We start from the raw sequence: 21373 nt of genomic DNA on the forward strand, positions 1-21373 counted from the left end.
TCTGTGAAATCATTATGATAAAATCATCATGTATATAATCTGTGAAACACAGAATTCCACTTTAAGAAACACTGATTGATCTCAGTTCTTGGAAAACAAAGGATTGGGGCTGCCAGGTGCAGGGATGATGCAATCACCCAGCCTCACTCCTCCAATACCTCCCAGCTGATCCCACCCTCTTTCCCCCTGAACCTGGGATTCACCTGACAGTGCCTGAGATCATTGCTTCGTATAACTGTTTTGAATAATAGGAATGGCCAAGAGAGAACACTTGCTTGCCGCCCTGACTTCAACAATTCTCTAACAGAAAAGAGTACTCTAGTTTTTCCAAGTGTTTGCCAAGTGCTTTGTGTGACGGTGACACTCTTGGCCTCTCAACAGTAGTCTGAGGCTATTCAGCAGATTTTCAGGAGCACTGATGTATTTCCCAGATCAGTATGGCCTGGGCCTGAAGAATGCATTTCCAAGGCAGTTGGCTCAGGTTAGAGATGTTAGAAATGACTCTGCCCTGAGATTTTTCTCCCTTACATCTGGAAGCCTAGCCATGAACAGACACACAGAACACTGGTCTGAGGCTGGCTGGCTTTTCTTAAGTGTTTGTTTCAATATAAAAATGAAAGGATGTTTTGTTTCTTGCAAAAGCCTGCTCCTAATTTCATCAACCTTTACTGCAAATATATACATGACACTGCTATTACGCAGACTGGGTAGGACAGGGTAGAGATTACAGTCCCCACTCATCAGGTTAACATTGCTGATACTTCATGCCTATCAGGTCCACCAATGCCATTTTCCTATGCAAAGGAGAGATTATTTGAAGGATCATTCACATTTCATCAAGAGACTATCAGTTTGTCAGTGGCACAGTGGTGTTGGTTGACTAATCATTCCACAAAAGAACATTACAACCTTTTTTTTTTTTGTATTTGAATGCTTTATCAAAGTTGTTTCATAACCAAATATTTTCAAAAAGGCCAATCTGTCTCTTTGAGAATACAAACATTTGTTTTAAAAGGGAAATCTCAAGCTGCAAAGTGAACAGTAAAAGGTAGAATTGAGCTAGAAATGAACATGACAAGGTGCAATATTCAGTGTGTATATCAGATTTAATTTTGCATAAGAAATGAATTTCTTCAGCTTATTTTTTAATTAGCTTAAGCAAGTGCATTCAGGAGCCAATAACACAGACTTACGGGAACTGAATTACTGAAAGGGTTCGGAGCCCAGGCTCTAAATCACAGGCTTTGAGCTGATCTCATAATTAACACTGAGCCGAAGCACTTTATCAAATGCTCCAGAAACACCTTTGCCAAAAAGTGGATGGGGAACACAGCAATCATTATACCCAGGCAGTAGCATCTTAGGGACTACAAAGCCTCGCTGAACGTTGGGAAGTCAGTTACACCAACGTGCTAAGCGGTTAATGTCCTGTCAGGCACATCTGTGTTTACTACCATCAGATAGTCCCAGCTGTTCACGTTGCCTCTTTTTGATGGTCATTCTGGGACCTGCGTGATGTTGAGAAGCATGTTATTAGAGAAGTAAATTCCTTACCGAGGATTGATCAAGGAGGGATGTAAACTCCGGGATGCTGGACTTGGTTCATAAAGTTGAGGACATAGACGTGTCCTGGCAATTACAGAAGGTGAATTTATTTAGGACTCTTGATCAGGGCTATTAAGGGTCTGTTATTGCTTTGGTTTAAATTATGCTTTCAAGTCATTCCTGTAGTCAGGTTCTTTTAGGGCGCCTCAAATAGATATAAACCATTCCTTTCCTGTGGGCACTGGAAGCAGGCAGGTGCATTGCTACTATACAGATAAGGAAAAAGAGTCATTGAGATGCCAAGAGCAACCTCTCAATCAAATAGCTTGTTGCTGAAGCCAGGTGCTGTGGATTTAAAAGAGGAAAGGTAACGTGTCTGTGCTGGGCGTCTCCCGTTTGCCTCTCCCAGATCCACTCTCTGCCCTTTTCTACCCTGCTCTCTCCTCGAGCGTCTGGGTATTTGGAGACCTCTGGCTTCCCCATGGGGCTCAGTCCCTGGGGTTCCATGGCAGGAGGGACAGGAAGGTAAGAGAACTCTCTCCCCCTCTCTGGTCTGCCTCCTTTCAACTGACCGCGCAGAAAGGTCACAGAGCAGAGACGCCAGGACGCTTTTCTTCCGGCTTGCTTCAAGCTTAGGGTGGTAACAGTCTCTCTCCGATTATCCTGGGTGCTGTACCATTCCCTGTGATCTCCTTACACCTTGCCCACATCTTTCTTCTTCTTTTAAAGCTTCTTTGAACTATCCTAGTTTGAGTGTGCCATCTTGTTAAGACCCTGGCTGGCATAATATCCCTGCCCCAAATGAGCTCACAGGCTCGTTGGTGGAGAACACCAACCCTGCATAAACGCCTAGAGAACAGATCAAAACCTAGGTTATTCTACAAGTGAGTAACATACCCCAACCCACACAGATCTTGATACTTCACCAGGGGACAAGGTCACAAAATCTGTGTCTTTTTCTCCCAGTTCCTTCTGCTTTCCTAGTGTATACTTTGAAGATAGAGGGAAAGAAAAAAAAAAAAAACCTAGAAGTCAGCCTCACTTTGAAGAGTTGGACATAGTCTTTTATAAACTTTTACCATCCATCCCAGGGACTTTACATCCCATTTCCGTGCTCGTTCTCTGTGCTCTCAGCCTTTTCTTAGACAAGAATACTTGGTCTGGTAAGTTCTCCAGACAAGAGAGAAAATCTGCTATGGCCCAAAATGCTCTGGTCCATGCAAAAACCTCTACATCCATTTTACTGTTAAACGCAGAAATACTCAAGTTTAGACTCTCCTACTATGGCTTGAACTGTAGCTGGCCATTCTGGTGTACTCAAGAATTGGTTAAAAGAGTTGATTAAAGCAACTTAGAGTAAATGCAAGAGTTTCACACAAAATGAGAACCAACAATGACGTTTCTATCCATGCGGTTCTATCTGGCAGCTCGTTATCAGGGGCTAGGATTTGGTCTCAATCATTAACCAAAGTGAAATTGCAAGAATGGCATGAAGAGGGAAATGCTTAGTGCTGGTGGTTGTTGTCTTCTAAATAGAACTTTCATTGCTCAGGATGAAGGACGTGTATCTCTCCCGGAGTGACTCAGGAAAGCCAAATGGCTCCGAATCCTCAGGAAGCTCCCACCGGTTTAAAAGAAGAACTCGTAGCTGCCCTCTGCTGCCTTTATTACTGGTTATGGACCACCTTCGTGGAATGACTCAAGGTCTCCACAGGTACAGCAATTTCTTTTTTGGCAACTTTATTGTCAGACAATCTGCCTTCTGGGTATGTTGTTATCGCTGTAGTCAATTGATGTTCTGACATTGTTCTTGGCAGGCATGGTTTTCTAGGGCACTGCTTGGGGAAAAACCATGAAAAACCTGGCGCTGTTTTATACACTTTTCCTTCTTGTGTGTTATACTGCACAAGAATGGAGGTGGGAAAATTGTGCCTTTAAAAAAACGTGGCACCGCTGAATAGAGAAAAGTAGTGACAGCAGTCCACAAAAACATGTCGTGGACAGGCTTTCCCATGAGAGAGAGCTCTGAGGTGTATGAGTTTTAGCACAGAGTCTGAAATTATTTAGTTCACTGTTCTTTTAATCTTAGGTAGAAGATTAACCACATTTAACTCCTATCAAAACTCAGGTGTGCAAAGAAAGCATGTATACTTTATTTTGTCTTAAGCTTCCAACCCTGTCACTATCCATACCCCCACACCTCCATCTATTGCCAGCTCCCCATCTCCCACATCACGATTAACAGGAAAAAAAAACTTGGTAAATGTCCAATCCTGTTTAAAGTATAATCCATTCAGATGATTTAAACAGCCCAGTTACAGTGTTTAGTCTTTTGACGAAGCATGTTTTTCTCTGAAGTAGCTCCCATGTCTTGTTTCTCTCCTTGTGACGTTATCTGGGCACGTTGGTTGAACCAGGTGACTTAAGAAACTTTCCGGGAGTAGAGAATAGTTACGGCCCTTCTACTCGAGCTTCCTGCCTCTATCATCCATGTGCTGCTTGCTCTGAAGGTTTTCCCAGCAAAACTCTGTGGTCAGGTCCCTTGTGATCTTGATCCACTTCATTCAAGGCCCATTAGTTCTCTCTGGTGGATTTGACTTCATTTGGGTTTGTGCTCTCTCTGTTGACTTCTGTGACACATGGCTCTGACTTCCATTTGGCCCCGTCTTGGTTATTTCCTGAGCTGCACATGCTGGACAGCCATGTTTCCTCACATAAGTAATCCCTCTAGCCTCCTCTCCAGTGAGATTATACCACATGTTCTGTCTACACCACTTAAGAACCAGGGGATACTTGGGAAAGCTGGATATCAGGGGTTCCCTTTGCCTGGACCTGGGGCACTGCTGGGTTGATGTGATTTATCCTTTATTAGAGTAAGAAGGTCTCCTCTGAAAGTTACAAATATAGATAAGGGCAAGAAATGATACCCTCAATGGTCCTGTCAATGTACTTAACATGCCCTCTTTTCTCCAAGATGGTGCCCAAACAGGAAAACTCTAGAGACATGTATATATCTTCTATACGTAACCTCTTCTATACGTCTCCTCACACAAATTTTCTGGGATCAGAAGAAGGACCTTATTTGAAATGCTCACTTATGTCTTCTTAATTCCTACTAAGCCACAATAATGTTAGAAATATCTTCTCTGTACTATATATGTAGGTAAAATTATGCTAGCTGTTAAAACAACCACCCCAAATCTCAGTCATATAATATGGTACAAATTTCTTCTCAGTCACCCCACAGTCCAGTGTGAACCAGTGTTGGGGACCAAGATGCTCTCTTTTATGGACTTACTTGGGGACCCTGGGATCTTTCCATGTTGTTGCTCTTTCATCGTCTAAGATATCTGCATTCCCCTCTGGGTTCTCTGTGTTTGGCAACAGCCAAGGAAAAAGCACGTGCTTGGAGGAGTGTGCAGGTTTGCGGCCAGGGTTGGAAATGGTAAACATCACTCTTTCTTTACTCTACTGCCGCTTAACTGCAGGAGAGCCTGGGAAACACCATCTTCCTGGGTGTCCAGGACCAATATGAGACAGGTGTGATGAACATATGGCAGTGTCTCTGTCACAGTTTAGTGATACAGTCTATTCACTGAGCCCACCAAGATTGATGGTTAGTATTATAATGGTGGGTTAAGGATTAGGAGGAGGAGATGAAAGTAATTTTCAGTAACCACTCCCAAGCTGTGAGCTTCTATGACATAAGCTGACTATCTTTTACTTCAGGCTTCTTTAAAAAAATAATAATAATAATTAATCTCCTTGGGAATATGGGTGTCTTCTTTGAGCTAGAGTGAGGTCTGGTATGCAGGCATGAGGAGAAATATTTTTTTTTGAAAACTTAAAAATTATCCCACTACAATATAGTTTGAACAGTTTTAATGGCCCTTTCCCAACAGAAACATAAATATGAGAATGAACTAGAGCATAGACAAGGGTCATTGAGAAAAGATAAACATGCTGGTCTAGAGACCATTTAGTAAAAGGGTGAGATAATTTCTGGTCCACACACAGGGCTGGCTTCATAGACACGCAGCCTGTGTAATCACGCAGAACCCTCACTCATGGGGGCCTCAGGCTTAGTTCTGCCATTGCCATCCTGAAATTCTTAATTTTCTAACATGGAACCCATGTTTCCATTTTTGCACTGTATTCCACAAACTGTGTAACCAGTCCTATCCACTTGCGCTTATGCCCAGAAGGGATGAGACATAGCTAGATGTTGAGTGTCTTCAAACCGTACTCTGAGAAGCTGTTTGGATTTAGTGGAAGTTCTCAGAGACCTCTCCAAGATGGAGGTGGTGTGGCGGTGGGTGGGGGGGTGAGGATCATGCAGATGGTCTACCACCCACTTTTATTCATCACATGCATCCAGTTTATGCATGACATTTCATTTGAGGAATGAAGTCAGTGCTAAAAATAAGTTGAAAGCCATTGAAATACAAAATTCCTCTCTGCTTTGATAATATAACAAAGCCAACTGCAATGAGGTGAAAAGAGATCAAAAACTCAGTTTTAGGGCATCTGGGTTTATTTCCTACTTCTGTCCCTTTTTAACTTTGGGGCCTTACACAAGATACAGCTTCTCTGTCCATTTATTTATCTGTTAAATTGAGATAATAATAAACTGGGTGTGATTATTATCTTAATTTCATAACATATGGTGAATAATTTAGAAATAATAAGCCACTGTATAAATAAAAGACATTATAATAGCATAAAATATATTTTTGAATAGATTTCTTTATTTTTGAATATATTCATTTTTTAAAATGAACACAAAATTGATACTATAAGAAACTGAAAAAAAGAAACAATAGTGCCTATTTGATTCTATATTACTTGGTTATTTCCTGATTATAGGCCTTATGTGATAAGGCTTATTGGTAGTATTGTGACGTCAACTCAGTAGAAATATGAAAATTAAATGAGCAAGATATTAGTCAAATGTGGCTTCCCAAAGAGTGCTTAATTAAATGGCATTTGGTACTTAAAATGTTGAGAAACGTCGCTTCTATTTCTCCATACTCCAGAGTATACTGACGGAATTTGAATCCTGGAATTCTGCAGCAGATAATTCTGAAGAATAGGTACTTCAGAAAAGACCCTCTCAGTCAGTATATTCCTAATTCCGGAGCTTCTGGACCCTCTGTGGCCTTCAGCTTGGTGACTGAGGAAGACAGATCTCATTGGTCTCTCTTCCTTCATTTTGGTCCTTGAGCTTCACCAACATGGCTAAATGAAAGCCCTACAGAAGGGAAAAAGATTTTCTTTCTAGAGCAGAGTTTCCTTTGTTCATTTCCAATGGATCTCTTCCCAGTTTTTCAACACCTTCCCATTTCAGAAGGCTGTTCCCACACGGGAGACAGCTTTAAAACTCTCAGCAGTGGTTTGGGAGCGAAGAGGGAGCAACAAAGTAATAGGGAGGAATTTGAAGGAGAAAAAAAAAAAGAAAGGAAGATATTCCCAAGAGAAAATAAGTCCTAAAGGAAACCAATTTAAAGAGTACTCTGCTGGCAAGGAAGAGCCCTTAACCTCTTTTCTTTTCCCACTGTCCTTAGTGTAGTGGCCCTGTTGTCTTTGCCCTTGATGCACACACATCAGAGCACCGCTGGTTGGGGGTCAAATGAGTAGCAAATAGGAGAGACAAAGCCTGTGTTCTCCAGAGAAGTTAGAGTTTACAGTCAACATACATAAATGTCTGACTAATGTTGAAATAGTAGTCTTTCCTTGCCTTCCTCCTGTGTACCAACACCAGGGCATGCACGTGGTGGACTTGGGGTCACAGATGACTTATAAGAAATTGGTATGTTGGCTTAATATTAAAGGATTGTCGGAGGAGTTTATTGGTAGGGAAACGAAAATCATGACAATGAAAATAATGTAAATGTAATGTTTTTGAACCTGTATTATTACTTATTAGACTAAGAACTGTTACATTAATTATCTGAACCTTCATGACAGTCATTACTTTAGGTATTATTATAATTATTATTATTTTCCGTATTTCCCAGTGAGAAAATAGAAGCTCAGAAAGGTTAAGTGGCTTATCCAAAGCTGCACAGCTTGTGCCTGGAAAGGGTCCCTTCTTTTGCCCTGGATTCCTGAGCTTCACAGTCCATCCCCCCAGCCCTGTCTTACTGCTCCTTTCTGTGCCTAAAAATCACATGGCTACAGGAACCATAAAAAGATAAAAAGACCAGTAGACTTGGTAATCCCAACTTTAAATTTATATCTAGAACTACAAAAGAGCAAATGTACTTTGGCAATTTTCTGGTGAATTTGATCTGTGACTAGAGCCAGGGCAAATTCATCAGTCCTACCCGCTGGCTTGGTGATTACTCATTTCTTACTTCCTTTGAACAGTGTCTCAAAGCTGTTAGTCGGAGAAGTCCTCATTCCTGGTGGGAAGGGGGTAATTTGCCCAATTCTCCCATCCTTCAAACCAGAAAACGCTCCAGCTACAATCCAAATGTGTATGCTGGTACTGCGATCCTCCCAGACGGCTTCGTAGCTCACAGCTGCTATTTTTCACAGTAGAGCCTGTATGCCCATCATGAGAGGGCATGCAGCTCAAGCATTCAGTGTCAGGGACACCTGATCATACTTGGGTCACATTTTTAGCGGCATTTAAGAGTTTGTCTTCTGAAGAGTTCGTAAGAAAATCTACTACTTTGACCGTGTCCTTGATTCAAATATGGAAAAAAAAAATAGCTATAAACATTTATGGCCCTCAGAGTATAATAAGCATATGAAGATAAACAGACTAGTCTTCCACCAGAATCCCTAGTATATAGAAAGCCCACCAGAGGTTCAGACAAAAATTCCCTCCTAGACTGTAAGGTCCATGAAGGCAGGGAGGATGGAGGCCTGGTTCACTGTCGTCTGTTCCAGGCTGAGTGTGGGGCCCAGTGCATAGCAGGCAGTCACCAGAGTTTTTGAAAGTGTAGATACACAGCCACACCTCTTACTCATTCTCCTCATAGCCTCTTTCTCAAATTCGGAGATTGGCACTGTGGGCTCATGGGGAAGAAATTACCCATAGTAACTGATTTTAGTTTACAAAATCTTGTCCTGGGGCTATTTATACAGGCTGAAATGTAAGTTTCATCAAATGGCTCCCTCAGCCAGTCTTGCTGGTAAGTGATTATAGTCAGAGCACTGCGCCACGTAGATGTGGTTCTGACCTGCAGGGAGGTTATAACCTCCTGTGTGAAGTGTGGTGTTCTTTTTGGCCTGCTTCTGACAGCCACCTACTGCCTTAATGGGCTGTCTGTCTAGATATTCTGGTTGCATAGAAGGAAGTTGTAGCAAATTTGGGATTGATAGGATGTTCCAAAAATAATAATTAGATTTTACTATGTTGTGTTACTTCGTGTTCATAATTTTTCCTTTTAAACCTTTTATTTTGGTTTCTTAAAACTCCAAAGTTGATTTAATTTCTTCTACTTCATCATGTGATGCAGAAGCTCTCCCACTCCTCCCCAGGCACGCAAACCCCGAGAGGTAGATAGTCTACATAACAGGGAAAAGAAAGAAGTCACAGAGCATGCTTTTTTTTTTCTTTCCCCTCTTCAGCTCTCCTCTTATAGGCCTGTCCTGATTTCTTTAAGGCCTTGGGCCTGTTTTCAAGGCTGCACTCAGCTTTATGTAATTCTAATAGTTCCTCCTTTCCATGAGCTCTACATTACACATTTCAATGCCAAAGAAATGTTTCTGCCATTCTTGTCACTATGGCTTTCTTACTGTGCATTAGTAAGTGCAATGGCAGAATCTCATTTCTTTGAATAGCTTCACAATTGTCGTGCACCTACCATAAAAACAAGCAAATTGACACCCTGCCAGGAGTAGCCAGAGGAGACCTTAGAAGAGAGTTCGTAATGACACTGTTGCCATATTGCATGCCTGTAAATAATTCATTAAGTCAACCACCCTTTTGTTGTAAGCAAACACAAGCAGATGCCTTTTTAAACTGAATGCAGACAACAGTCTTCAGAAAAACATTATTGTAATATGACACTTAAAAAGAACATATTTGCTTTATTGATTTTTGCAGTGGTAATACACGGTGATTACTTCTGTTATCCATTTTGTCTCACTCGTGGGCTTTGTCCTTCACTCTTATGACTTTATACTTGTGTGAGTATGTGTGAAATTTCACTGTTAACAGGAAGAGTGTGGAAAGGTAATGAGATTAATTCATAACCAGTCAAGTAAATCCAGGCGATCTTCCTGGTCAACACTGTCTGCCAGTCTGTGATGTTAGCACCACAAGCAGAATTCTGCTGAACTCTTGATTCAGAAGAATATATGTTACCAGCTTATTAAGGGAAACGCAACAATTTCCAAAAGGGAAGTGTCTCTGTCATATTTAAAGGGTTCAGGAGTCTTTTAGATCAACCAATGTGTATATAAGAGAGTTTGGGGCCAAAAATCATTATGTTGGTATTTTCTAAAAGGTAAGATTTGTCTGTGCTGACAGGACAATTTGCTTCTTGAATTCATGTACTTATTTATTAATATCCTATGTTGTTCCAGGAAATACTTTGTCCGATTCACCCCTTGAAATGGTTGTTTTTGGAATCTGTGTCCAATAAACTGACTCATTTGGTTAGTATAGTAGTTCATGATCTCAGCTGTACATTAGAATTACATGTGTGAGCTTTTATATAATACATATGCCCTGCTCTCAGTAGTTTGATTTGATTGGTCTGAATGGGCCCCAGGCAATAGATACTGTAAAAGTTTCCCAGGTATTTCTTATGTGCAACCATACTGAGAACTGACTCAGATAATCTCTCTATTGACTAGATAGTCTCATTTATATGGGGGTGGTTGTCATAACTGGGAAATTCTGAACATAACCGAACCTAGTTATTAGCGGATGGTGAATTTTAATTATTATCATCATAAAGATGTGTACAAAATTATAGGATTTTAGAACTAGAAGCAAAATTGGAGAGATGTCTTCTTCGTAGTGTAAATAAATAGGAAACCCAGAAGATCCCAGAAGATTGCACTGCTGATTAGGGTTAAGTCCAAATTAGAATCCATATACCTCAGATTTCTGGTCCAGTTATTATTCTATTATACATAAAATTTGCATTGGCTAAAGTAGAGATAAATCTAAAACCATTGGGTCTAATATAGAGAGGTCAAGAGATGAACAGAAGAGGAAGGAATCAGGGGCTTTTGAGATACAATACCCAAGTCTGGAAGGGAACAAAGAAAAGACACACTGAGGAGGTTAAAGAGTTAAGGGTGAGCTACCATAGTGGATGCTGAACAGTAACCGTGTAACAGCAGGAACCCAAGACAGAGTCCGGACTAAAAGAACTTAGAGTCTAAGTAAACCATTTGTAAACAGGTACAACTATACAGCAACAGTAGTGGAGGCTGAGGTTGCTTCTTAGAATCTGTGAATGACATGCTTCCTGTAAACACTCAGATCATATTTAGATTAGAATGCAGATTGGCTTGGGCCATAGGCAAAGACAAGAGGGTCAGTCAGGCTAGAGTCAAGCAAAGATGGGTGTGGGAAGCTGTTGTTGATGGTCAAGAGCTCAATAGGAGCTTCAATACCTAATATAATCCTGGACGAGACCTTTGTAAAGGGAAACCCTGACCAGATGTTGTGATTATCACCATTAGTGAATAGATTGGAATATTAGTACAGGCTTTATTGGTTCCTTCAAGGCTCTCATGGTGATTAAAACGAGTGCCAGATGGCTTTCCTGACCTAGATAGCTAAGGAATCATTGCCCATTGGCTCTTTTCTATTATCTAAAAGAAAAAGAGTAAAAATAAAATTTTGAAAGGATCTGCTATTACTGTCATGTCAAATACTGGTATGATATTCACTTCAGTAAGATTATTATTAATTTTTATCATTCTGTGGATTGTGTACATTATACATACACATAACTTTCTTGATATTAACCTAATAATACAACTTTATCTCCTTTTCTTTGTAAAACCTTGTAGTGTACATTTGCCTTCCTGAAAAACACTGAAGTCTTAGAAAGGAAATATTGTGGGTGGGTGGATAGAGACGAAATAGCAGCATAGCTGAATTGTTTTAAAAAATGGACCCTCTTTCTGTATATATTTTATTTTTTAAAAATCATTCTGTATTTAAGAGGAATCATTTGTATCATGTACACAGAGTTTCCAGTTGTGTGTTCATGCAGTAATGGGTTTCCAGAAAAGAAAATTATAGATAGTATCGTAATAACTCTTGACGTAAAACTTTGTAAGTTAGACAGAACCTTTATACTCATTCCTACCTACCCTGCAACTTAGAATTATGCATCATTAGTTGTTTCTAATTCCTTTGAAGAACTAATTCAATAATAAAATCCTCATTCTTGTGTAGTCTTCCAGAAGTCAAAGCTTCGCCTGTTCAGGTAGGCATTTGACATGGTCTTCCTGTAGCAGAAAGTTTTGTTTCAGTGCATTTGGTTATTTAGAGAAATATTTAAGAATTCCATAATTCATTTTAGCCCTGGGCATTAGTAAAAATCTAATCTTGATAGAGTTTGAAATTGTGTCATTTATGTGAGATCTATGGTACACTGCATTTTTTTTTTTTTTTTGAGAGCAAGAAGAACAAGAACTGAAATCTCTTTCAGAGAGATTTACAGCATTAATAACCCTAGGCTATTTTAAGTCACAGTCAATCTTTATGGAAGAAGTACAGAGATTATACAGCAATGCTTCTATTTTTTTTTTTCTCCTAGAGTTGCAAACTGATATTTCACATATAAGTTATTAGAAGAAAACAGTGCGTTCACACTTCAAGAATATGCCTAAGGTCATTACTTCCTTTTCTTTATTCTTTCCATCTGTGCTCAAATGTTCAATGAAAGAAAAAAAAAAAAAAACCAGAACAAAATAAAAACACTCCACTGAATCGATCAAGTCCAAGCGGGGCCTGAAATTTAAACTCATTTTGCAATCAGAAGTACACAGTCTTCCACATAAAGAAAATGGGTCGTTAGTTTTGTGAGAAGAGACTGAGAATGTCTGTAGATGGAGCGAGATTCTAAAGACATGCATAGGAATTTTCACAGCAGTGTTATTAATAACAGTCAAAAATTGGAAGCAGCCTTCAAGTCAAAACAGGAGAATTAATAAATTGTAGTGTAATCATGACAAAATATCCCTCTACAATAAAAAAGAACAAAGTGCTGATACTCCCAACAATATACTGAAGGCACATTGAGGAACTTTGTGCAATAGTGGTGATGTTTGATGTCTTGCTGGGAGTTGTGGTAATAAGGATGTGTGCATTTTTCAAAACTAAGAATGCACATTTAAGCTGTGTTCTTTTCACTGTCAATTTTGCATCAAAAGAATAAAACTGTAAACAAACAATGAACTCCAGCTAATGATACGGATGATGAAATATTGAGGAGAAAGTGCACTGATGTCTACAGTGCACTTTGAAATGCATCGGAAGATGGATTAGTTGGTATCTACAAGGAGGGATAGGGAAATGGATGGATGATAAAGCAAGTCAAGTGTTAATGGTAGACTCTAGGTGACCGTGTATAGATGTTCATTATAATCTCTGAACTCAGCTGCATGTTGAAAACATGGGAAAGAAGTCAGTCTTAGCGAAAAAAACTCGCTATAAATCTATAGGTGATTTTCTCAAGAAATTTTAGCCTAGTGAATGCTGTTTCATATATTGAAATACATGAAGCTGTCACAAAATCTAGAGCTCCAGTATCAACGTTAGCCTGAGGGTGGTTGAATTGAGGACCTTATCATGCATGTCTGAATTGTGAATTTTACTAAGGTAAAACACTAAGATGTTTTTTTCCTACATAATACAAGCATATTCTTAGGCTTTCTACTTAAAGTACACCCCATTAACTGATGCTGATGTTTTTCTAAAATAGAAACCAAAGAGAAATGAAAACATTCTTAGTTCCCAAAATCTCCTACTAGACACGAAGTCTTTTGTTTGTTTTTTTAGGCAAGATTGGTGTTTGGCTTCCTGGAAAAAAAAAAAAAAAAGACTTTCTATTCACCCTGTCTTAGAAAACAACCATCTAGAAATATTACAGGTTCTCTCTGCTGTCAAAAAAAAATCTGGTCATGGGACTTTTCAACAATAAGTAAAAATATACTGATTTATCTGGAGCCTGGTTTGTCTCAACATGATTCCTTCAAACACCTCATTACTAAGTTGCTATTTCGTTTCTTGAAGGCTGTTGCCATCTGCAATTTTCATAGCTTTTAGAAAATGAAGGACAGTCCATATGTGGGCTATGTAATGATTGATAGTAGAGTCACATTTTTGCAGTTTGTGACAAGAATGACAACTTTCTCAAGACACTGTTCATTGTAAGCCAAATTCAACATATCCTTCCCAGTGTTGCTTTTGACCTACATATATCTGTTGCTGAATAAATGATATTTCCATATTGTCTTATAAAATACCAGATCTTGATGTAATGTCTCCAACCTTTAAACCTCCTTGGCTATTCTATTACTCTGACCCTGACCTGCAAGGTCAAGGACAGAACTGTTTTAGCAGCAACTAGAATCCCTGCCCTCAGTTTATACTGGTTTGTTACTGATAGAGTGTGAACAATATGCAGTTGCTTTGCCATAATTTCTCAAGATTGCTCCTAACAACATTTAGCTACACATCTATTAACAGCTAAGAACTTTGGGGCAGATTTACTGATGATAATAGTAATAGTTATTATTATTATTATATATGCCATTTCATCTTTGTCCATATGGTTCAGGCATTTTGATGGTTAACTAATTTGCTATCTTCTTCTTTCCTTCACCGTATGTGTGTCTTAAAGAGAAAAAGAATTGATTTTGTGTCCACTATCCTTTCATCCCCTTTGCCCCAGATTTTCTATGTCAGAGAGAGAGGGCTCCTTGGACAAAGAAAAAAGTTTCATCAAGCAGGAAATACAGCCACTAATGTGTTATTTATGTGATGTGATTTTATTTTTTTGATGAGAAGACAGTTGGGATGCCAAAGATGGATAGTCTCAACATATGCTCCATTTAATCTCTTTGATTGTTAAAAGTCAGACTGCAAAGAAAAAAAAAAAAAAAGCCTTTTTCAGTAGCAAGAGTAGGAGCTTCTATACAAATTAGCTGAAATAGTATTCAGTCTCTACAAATAGCTTGTTATATATCCAAGAAAAAAATAATTTCCTTTCATCTGTCATTAAAAGCCATGAACCTTGGGTATATAAATGAATCACATGTGCTCCTTTATCTTTATTCTGTCCTTTACTCTTTTATCTTTGCTTATAAATAGAAGTTTTTACATGAGAAAAAGCTACATGATTATTCTGATTTATTTAGTACCAAGTTTATGTCTATGCATGCCATTTTCATGTGTATTAACACAAATCTTTGATTCAATTAGCCATCTGGAATAAAGAGCCTTTCTTTTCCGCAATATTAGGTGTATTGGGGACTTCAGTTTTGTCTAACTGTGTCATTGTAATATGATTTTTCCCCCTTGTTTATATAATATATGGTACGTTTTTTGGTTTATTCCATATCCCCCATGAAAATCTGTATTCATAATACAATGTTTTAAAACCAGAAGGGACCTTTGAAGTTCCTATTACAGAACTCTTCTGATTACAGAGAATGAGATCCAGAGCTATGAAGTGACACTTAGAACCCATATATCCTGACCTCTAGCCTAGCTGTCTTCCTTTTGCAGAGCTATGTGTGATCTTAAACTATTCCTATTCATCAACTGCTGACTTTAATCCACAGGTAAGGCAGCTATTAATTTTCTGTAAAGAAAAGAGATGAGTTAGGTACATTAGGATTTTAAAGAACTTCTTTGAAGTTTATTTGTCTCACGGAGTTCAAGAATCTAACTTGAAAACTAAACTTTTTAAAGTAATTAAAAAGGCACTGTATAATACCATCTCCCTCCTTCTCTCTCTCTTTTTCTTATATTCCTTCTCTCTCTACTTTTCTCCCCTCTCCTCTTTCTCTCCCCAACCCTCACCACAGTACTATACTAGACACTAAATATACAAAGGTGAATGAGGCATAGACCCTGCTTTGAGGAGTTCATCCTCCTTAAGGAAGACAGAGAAGTAAATACATGTGATGTGTGAGCTCAGCTAAGGAGAAGAGAGACTTAGAAGGAATGACCTGGGAATGCCTCCTGAAAGAGGCACACTTGAGCTGAATCTCCAAGAATGAAGCGGGATTAGTGTGTAAAAAACAAAAGGGATATCTTGGTAGATGAGTATCATTTGCAACAGACAAATAAATGCTAAGCCAGTAAATCTTTTTATATCCAATCTCATAGTCCTTAAAGGATTGCCACATTTGCTCTCACAAATATACTCTCTATAGTCACCTTTTTCTTCTCATCAAATATATGTAACCAGCAGTTGATAGTAGAAGAATTGGAGGGGGAGGGGCACCAAGAGAAGCATACAGAGAGATTACTGAACATGGAGTCCGTAAAACCCACCATCAGCTCCACTCCTCTCTGAGTTTCTGATCTTGAAAATAGCATTTAACTTCTCTCAACTAATTTAGTCTATTCAACCTTTAACTGAGAGGATAATATCTTCTTTGTAACATATAATGGTAATATCAGATGAGAAATAGGGAAGTACTATAGAAAGTATATGGCATTATACGGATAAGTTATTGTTATCTACATGTAACATACCTATAACAGCTTTCTGTGTGTGCCAGTAGTGCTCTGTTTAATCTATACATCTGGGGGATGGAGAAAGTTGGTGCCACATCCCAAACTGATAAACATGTCTATTCAGTATATAGGATTTTATACTTTTCCTTTACACTTCTCTTAACATTGGTAGTATTTAATGCTTACTTTTTCTGTTAGGTCTGAAATTGTCCTATTTACTTTGATCTTCCTATACCTAGTAAATATCCCAAGAATATTCTGAAAGGCAGAAATCATCATAACCCTTACTAAATATTTCTTGAGTAAAGAATGGAATTTTTAAGACTGTAACATATAACCAACTTTTCTCTAGCTCCATAGACTTACTATTTTAATTTATTGTACACAAACAATACTTGTTGGAAAGGTGAATTTTTATGGTTTTTTTCAGATGGTACTTTTGGCACTTGTGATCCTTTCTGAACAAGCATAGGAATACTCTTAGCCACATTCCATTTCTTCAGTAAATATTTGCTAGATACGTAGATATGTATAATACAGTTATAGCATTGAATTATACAGAGAAATAGGAAGTATCTAATGGAAGCCTCCTATCCTATATAAAGTGACTTGACCATACAGATGTCTAAGTGTGGAATGAGGAATTCAGGCCATAACAGCATAGTAGTTTAAAGGGAGGAGAGATGTGGGATGGTCAGAGAATGACTTCATAAAGAATTATAATAGTAGCTAACTTTTATTAAATGCATGCTAAGTGCCAAGCTGTTCTAAGCTTTTTACATGTTAACTTATTTGATGCTTGCAACAACACTTGAATTAGGTACCATTATATTCTCCTTTTAAATACAGGGAAATTGTGGCTGAGTGAGGGTAAATAACTTGCTAATAGGGCTCAGTCTGAACCGTCAGTCTTATTGCAGCAAGTCCATTTGTAGTTACTCTCCTCTGCCTCCTCCAATACGACATTCAGGGCTGTGTCGGTGTGACTGCTCAAATGAAGGGTGTGGGAAGAATGAAGAGCAAAGTCACGGAGGTGAGATGAGAACAGCCCAGGTGCAATGTAGGGTTCCTGCTGACTACCGGAAGTCTCAACTGGAAAGTTCGAATGAACTCACACCAGGAAGCTGAAAAAATAGATCATGTTGTTGAGGCAGCGAAGACGTGTTACCGAGTTTTCAGTCTAGCTTGGAAACGTTGACATACTGGTATGCAGAGGTGTGCAAGAGGATCTGTACCTTCTGGGCTTTGAGTCAACCTTTATTTGTCTGGAAAGAATACTGTGCCCATCTCTGAAAACGCTGCTACTGGCTGCTGCACCAGCATCTACCGCCATCATCCTAAGAGCTCCCGCTTTCCATTTGGTCTCCATGAGGTCCCAGGCTAAGCCAATCCGTGACTTTGAACCTTCTGATAAGAGTAGCCGTCAAATCTGCATGAAACTTAGGACTTTACCTTAAGATCTTTAGACGAAGGACGGAGTCAAGTATAGCTAGAAGCTAGCCTGAGAATGAATCCCATGCACAAGCTAGAGCGCAGTGACAACAATAAATGGAGCTCACACCCTTATAATATCATTGACTTCTGAATCCTACATGCCTGAAGGCCACCCACCTTCTGGACTTTTCGGATATGGGAACCACTATATTTTCTTAGTTATTCTAACCAGTTAGAGTAGGCCTTCTATTACTTGCAGTAAAAATCACCCTAAGTAATACATTGCCTAACACTATGGATAGTCCCTTGATTTAAGGACGTAGAAAAGCTCTGCTTGAGCTGGTGACATAGCTCCTAATATTTTCTCCTTTTTTTTTTTTTATGACCTCCTCTTCATGACCTCTTCACCAGGACAAATCCCAGTGATTTTTTATAGTTCAGCTCCAAAGCCCCAGGTCCCAAGTCCGTATCTTCTTTCCCAGGACTGCTGAAGTCTCTGTAAAGCTGTGGGTGCCCAAGGAATGGCTGTACATCATACCCAGGGCTTTCACATCAAAGTACCCAGTGGAGGCCTCATCCTGTTCAAAATGACAAATTAAAACGAATCCCAGAGCTTTATTCTCTAAGAACATAAGACATGTTTTCTTTCTGAACGTTTCATTGCACTGTCTTCAGAATCAAGCTCTCTAAAGAATGTTATTATACCTTGAGCTGCTTGACACATTTCCTAATAATTTGAAGCTTCTGACATTTATACAATAAAAGATTGCGCTTCTGGAAAAAAAAAATCAATGAATCTTTTTGGCAATCGTCCTAAATCTGTAGAGATTAAATTCACTTCCCAGACATTGCTATTCCATATCAAACACAGAGTCACGCAGTATAATTAAGATAGTTGTAGAACCATATATTTCATGCCCTAGCTGTCTGCTTTAAACTATCTTGGGAAGTTCAGAAATAATAGGGAAGCTACATCTTAACCAGAGTAATTACATTTGCTAAGCAGAATGGGATGAGCAAGAGCTATGTAAAGGAATAAAATAAATCCACCAGAAAACTAAGAATTGCTGCATTCATTCTTGTTATATAAACCTTGCTGATAAAAAAAAGAAGAAGAAGAAAAAGAAAAAGAAAAAAGGCTCCCCTCCAGTTACAATTCTCAGGAGAATGGCAGCTATTAAGCCGTATTGGTTGGTACTTACCAGATAGCGCCTGAACAATTCATACAGAAAAATTAACCATAACATTCCTGTTTATTATTACTTTAGCTGAGAGGTGGTGACATTGAACAGTTCTGCACTGCTGCTATCAATCAGCAGGCTCGAGATATTCTCAGCATGGGAACAGAACTCCTTGGAAACCACGCTCATCAAAGCACCCAGCTGTCAGAATTCCTCAAATTAAACTGTTATTACAGTCGTATTCATTAGTCAGTTACTGGCTATTAAGATATTTTTATATTGGCACCATTGACAGTGGCTGTTGCTTTTTCTTATGCAAGTTATATATATACATGATTCAGTAGTTCCCGTGAGGGTGACAGACTCTCGTAGGGCTCAGTGTCCCCGTCTAAAGGCTGCAGCAAAGGGCTCCAGTCTTACCCGAGCACACATGAATTTCTCTGGGAAGTTGGATGTTTGTTCTGGTGGTTGAAGTGGGGAGAGGGGTAGTAATAATAGATTTCAACACTAGTATTTGCCCAGCAAAGTGATAGGTCAACATCAGAAATTATAACTCTGAAGGCTGTGACTGAGCCCCTGATGACAGTGGTTTATGCTTCCCCAGCTTGATGGTTTGGATTTCCTTTCTGTCTCTGCTCCTGGGCACGTGTTTAACTTTGGCTTGAAATCCCCCATCAAACAAAGGATGTCAAATGGGGTGTGTGGAGAAGTAAGGAGGAAAATCAGTATACAAGCTCTGATAGAAAAAATCGGGCAAGAGTTGGGTTCTTATGAACGTAGACACTGTCCTTGGCATTTGGAAAAGTTCTTAAGCTTCGCTTTTCGTTTCAGGGCAAATTTAACCTAAATCATTTTATTTCAACTGGAAAAAGACATGTGTGGTAAATACTCATTAGCCTAGAAAGATTGATACATTACTTACATGTATAGCACAAACTCATTCACATATAGAAACCACGGATACTCTAGTTTTCCCCTCTCTTTGCATGAATCCCCACATGGCATATAGAATACTAGTCTGTTCAGTTGAAATGGAGAGGATTTAGTCCAAATTGTTGATTTTGTAGGTGAATGAAGCACAGTTCAATGAATTAGGTAACTGGTGTCTGCCTTAATATTATTTTTCTCCTCTATTTTCTGAACCACTCTGAAGCTCCCCAATCCACCCAGAAGACAAGCCATGTCCTGGTCCTCACGTGCATGAAGATGCCAACAGACAGTATATGGGCAATCTCTATCTCTGCTGTGAGGAAGTGTGGGATGAGTCCTCTTCTCTGAACAGGCATCTGACACCCTCCAGGGTTTAACACTGGGGTAGGGCTTGATTTGGTGTGCGGGAATGAGTATAAACTGGTGACATCATAAGAATAGCTGGTGAAAGTATTCAATTTTCAAGAATTTTGTGTGCCATTTGCATCACATTTATAGCTGCAAATGGGCTATGGTGGGACTGTTTACACCATGGAAATTGGCTAATGCTACAAACTCTGGTCATGTCTGTTGTTTCTTCTGGAGGCGTGATTGTTACTCCTTCATCAGCATACCGCTGGTTTACTGCTGACTCTCTGTTGCTACGTCCAGACACAGGGCAATGTGCTCTGTGGGTGAACATTGCCACAACCACCCTCTGTAAATTCATTCAGTAAACCGTTACTGGGTACCTACCATCTTCCAGGCACTTCGGTCACCTCCTTCCCTTGCACCGGATAAGTAAGGACCAGCATTCAAGCTATTATCTGCCTGTGCATCTCAGTGCAGGCCTGCGTCTAACTGAAAAGGAGGAAGATGTCTTTCTGAATATCTCAAAGGGACTCGTAGAGCTGTGGGTCTTTGGGACAGGGTCTGCAGCCCTTTGTCAAGAGGGGCACCACTTCTTGTGTTCCTAGAGAGAAATAGGGACCAACAGAGAGGTGCTGTGCATGTGCTGAAGACACGGCAGTGAGCAAATCACAGTTGGGGTTGCAGAGCTCACCTTCTAGAAAGGGGACAAAATGAACATGATGCTTTAAGAAGGTGGCAGCACCAGGGAGCACAGCAGCCAAGGAGTTATAAGGTGGAGAGTGGTCGGAGGGGGGCTGCTGGGCGTCAGGAGTTCAAGCCAGGCTTCTGTGGTCTGGGGAAAGAGCCCTCCAAACAGACAAAGTGAGAACAGGTGCCCAAAGTGGAGAGTGAATGTGCATTAGTAAAGAAGAGAAGACACCCAGGGTGACCCGAGCAGAGTCAGAAGCACAGAGGAGGGTACAAGCTGGGAACACAGCGGTAAGCAGGAACCCTTGCTGTCCGTGGAATAGGATTTGGATTTTGTTCTATATGTAGTGAGAAGCTACTAGAATGTGTTAAGCAGAGAAGTGATTTGCATTTTTAAAAGATCACTCAGGCTTTGGTATGGAAATGAGATTGTAAGGAAACGAAAGTACACACAGGAGACCAGTTACAAGACTGGATGCCTGGATGCCGTTCTCCCACACCTGAGTGCACGCTCCCCAGGATGGGACTTCTTCTTCATATTTTAATTTTTGTGTGTTTCAGAATTTTG

The 21373-nt window shown here is 39.6% G+C and overlaps 1 protein-coding gene across 1 annotated transcript in view; it reads left to right on the top strand.

Annotated features, from left to right (window-relative positions):
- The first annotated feature begins 3055 nt into the window (after positions 1-3055).
- The window catches only part of LOC123790410 (uncharacterized), a 404586-nt gene continuing 386268 nt past the window's right edge, over positions 3056-21373 (top strand). The window contains exon 1 of the mRNA XM_087862347.1: positions 3056-3259. Coding sequence (XP_087718473.1) covers positions 3099-3259 — 161 coding nt within the window. The 5' untranslated portion in view covers positions 3056-3098. The remainder of the gene's footprint in view (positions 3260-21373) is intronic.

Source organism: Ursus americanus, chromosome 5 (genome assembly GCF_024610735.1).
Source record: "Ursus americanus isolate L20-20 chromosome 5, mUrsAme1.1.p, whole genome shotgun sequence".
NCBI lineage: Eukaryota > Metazoa > Chordata > Mammalia > Carnivora > Ursidae > Ursus > Ursus americanus.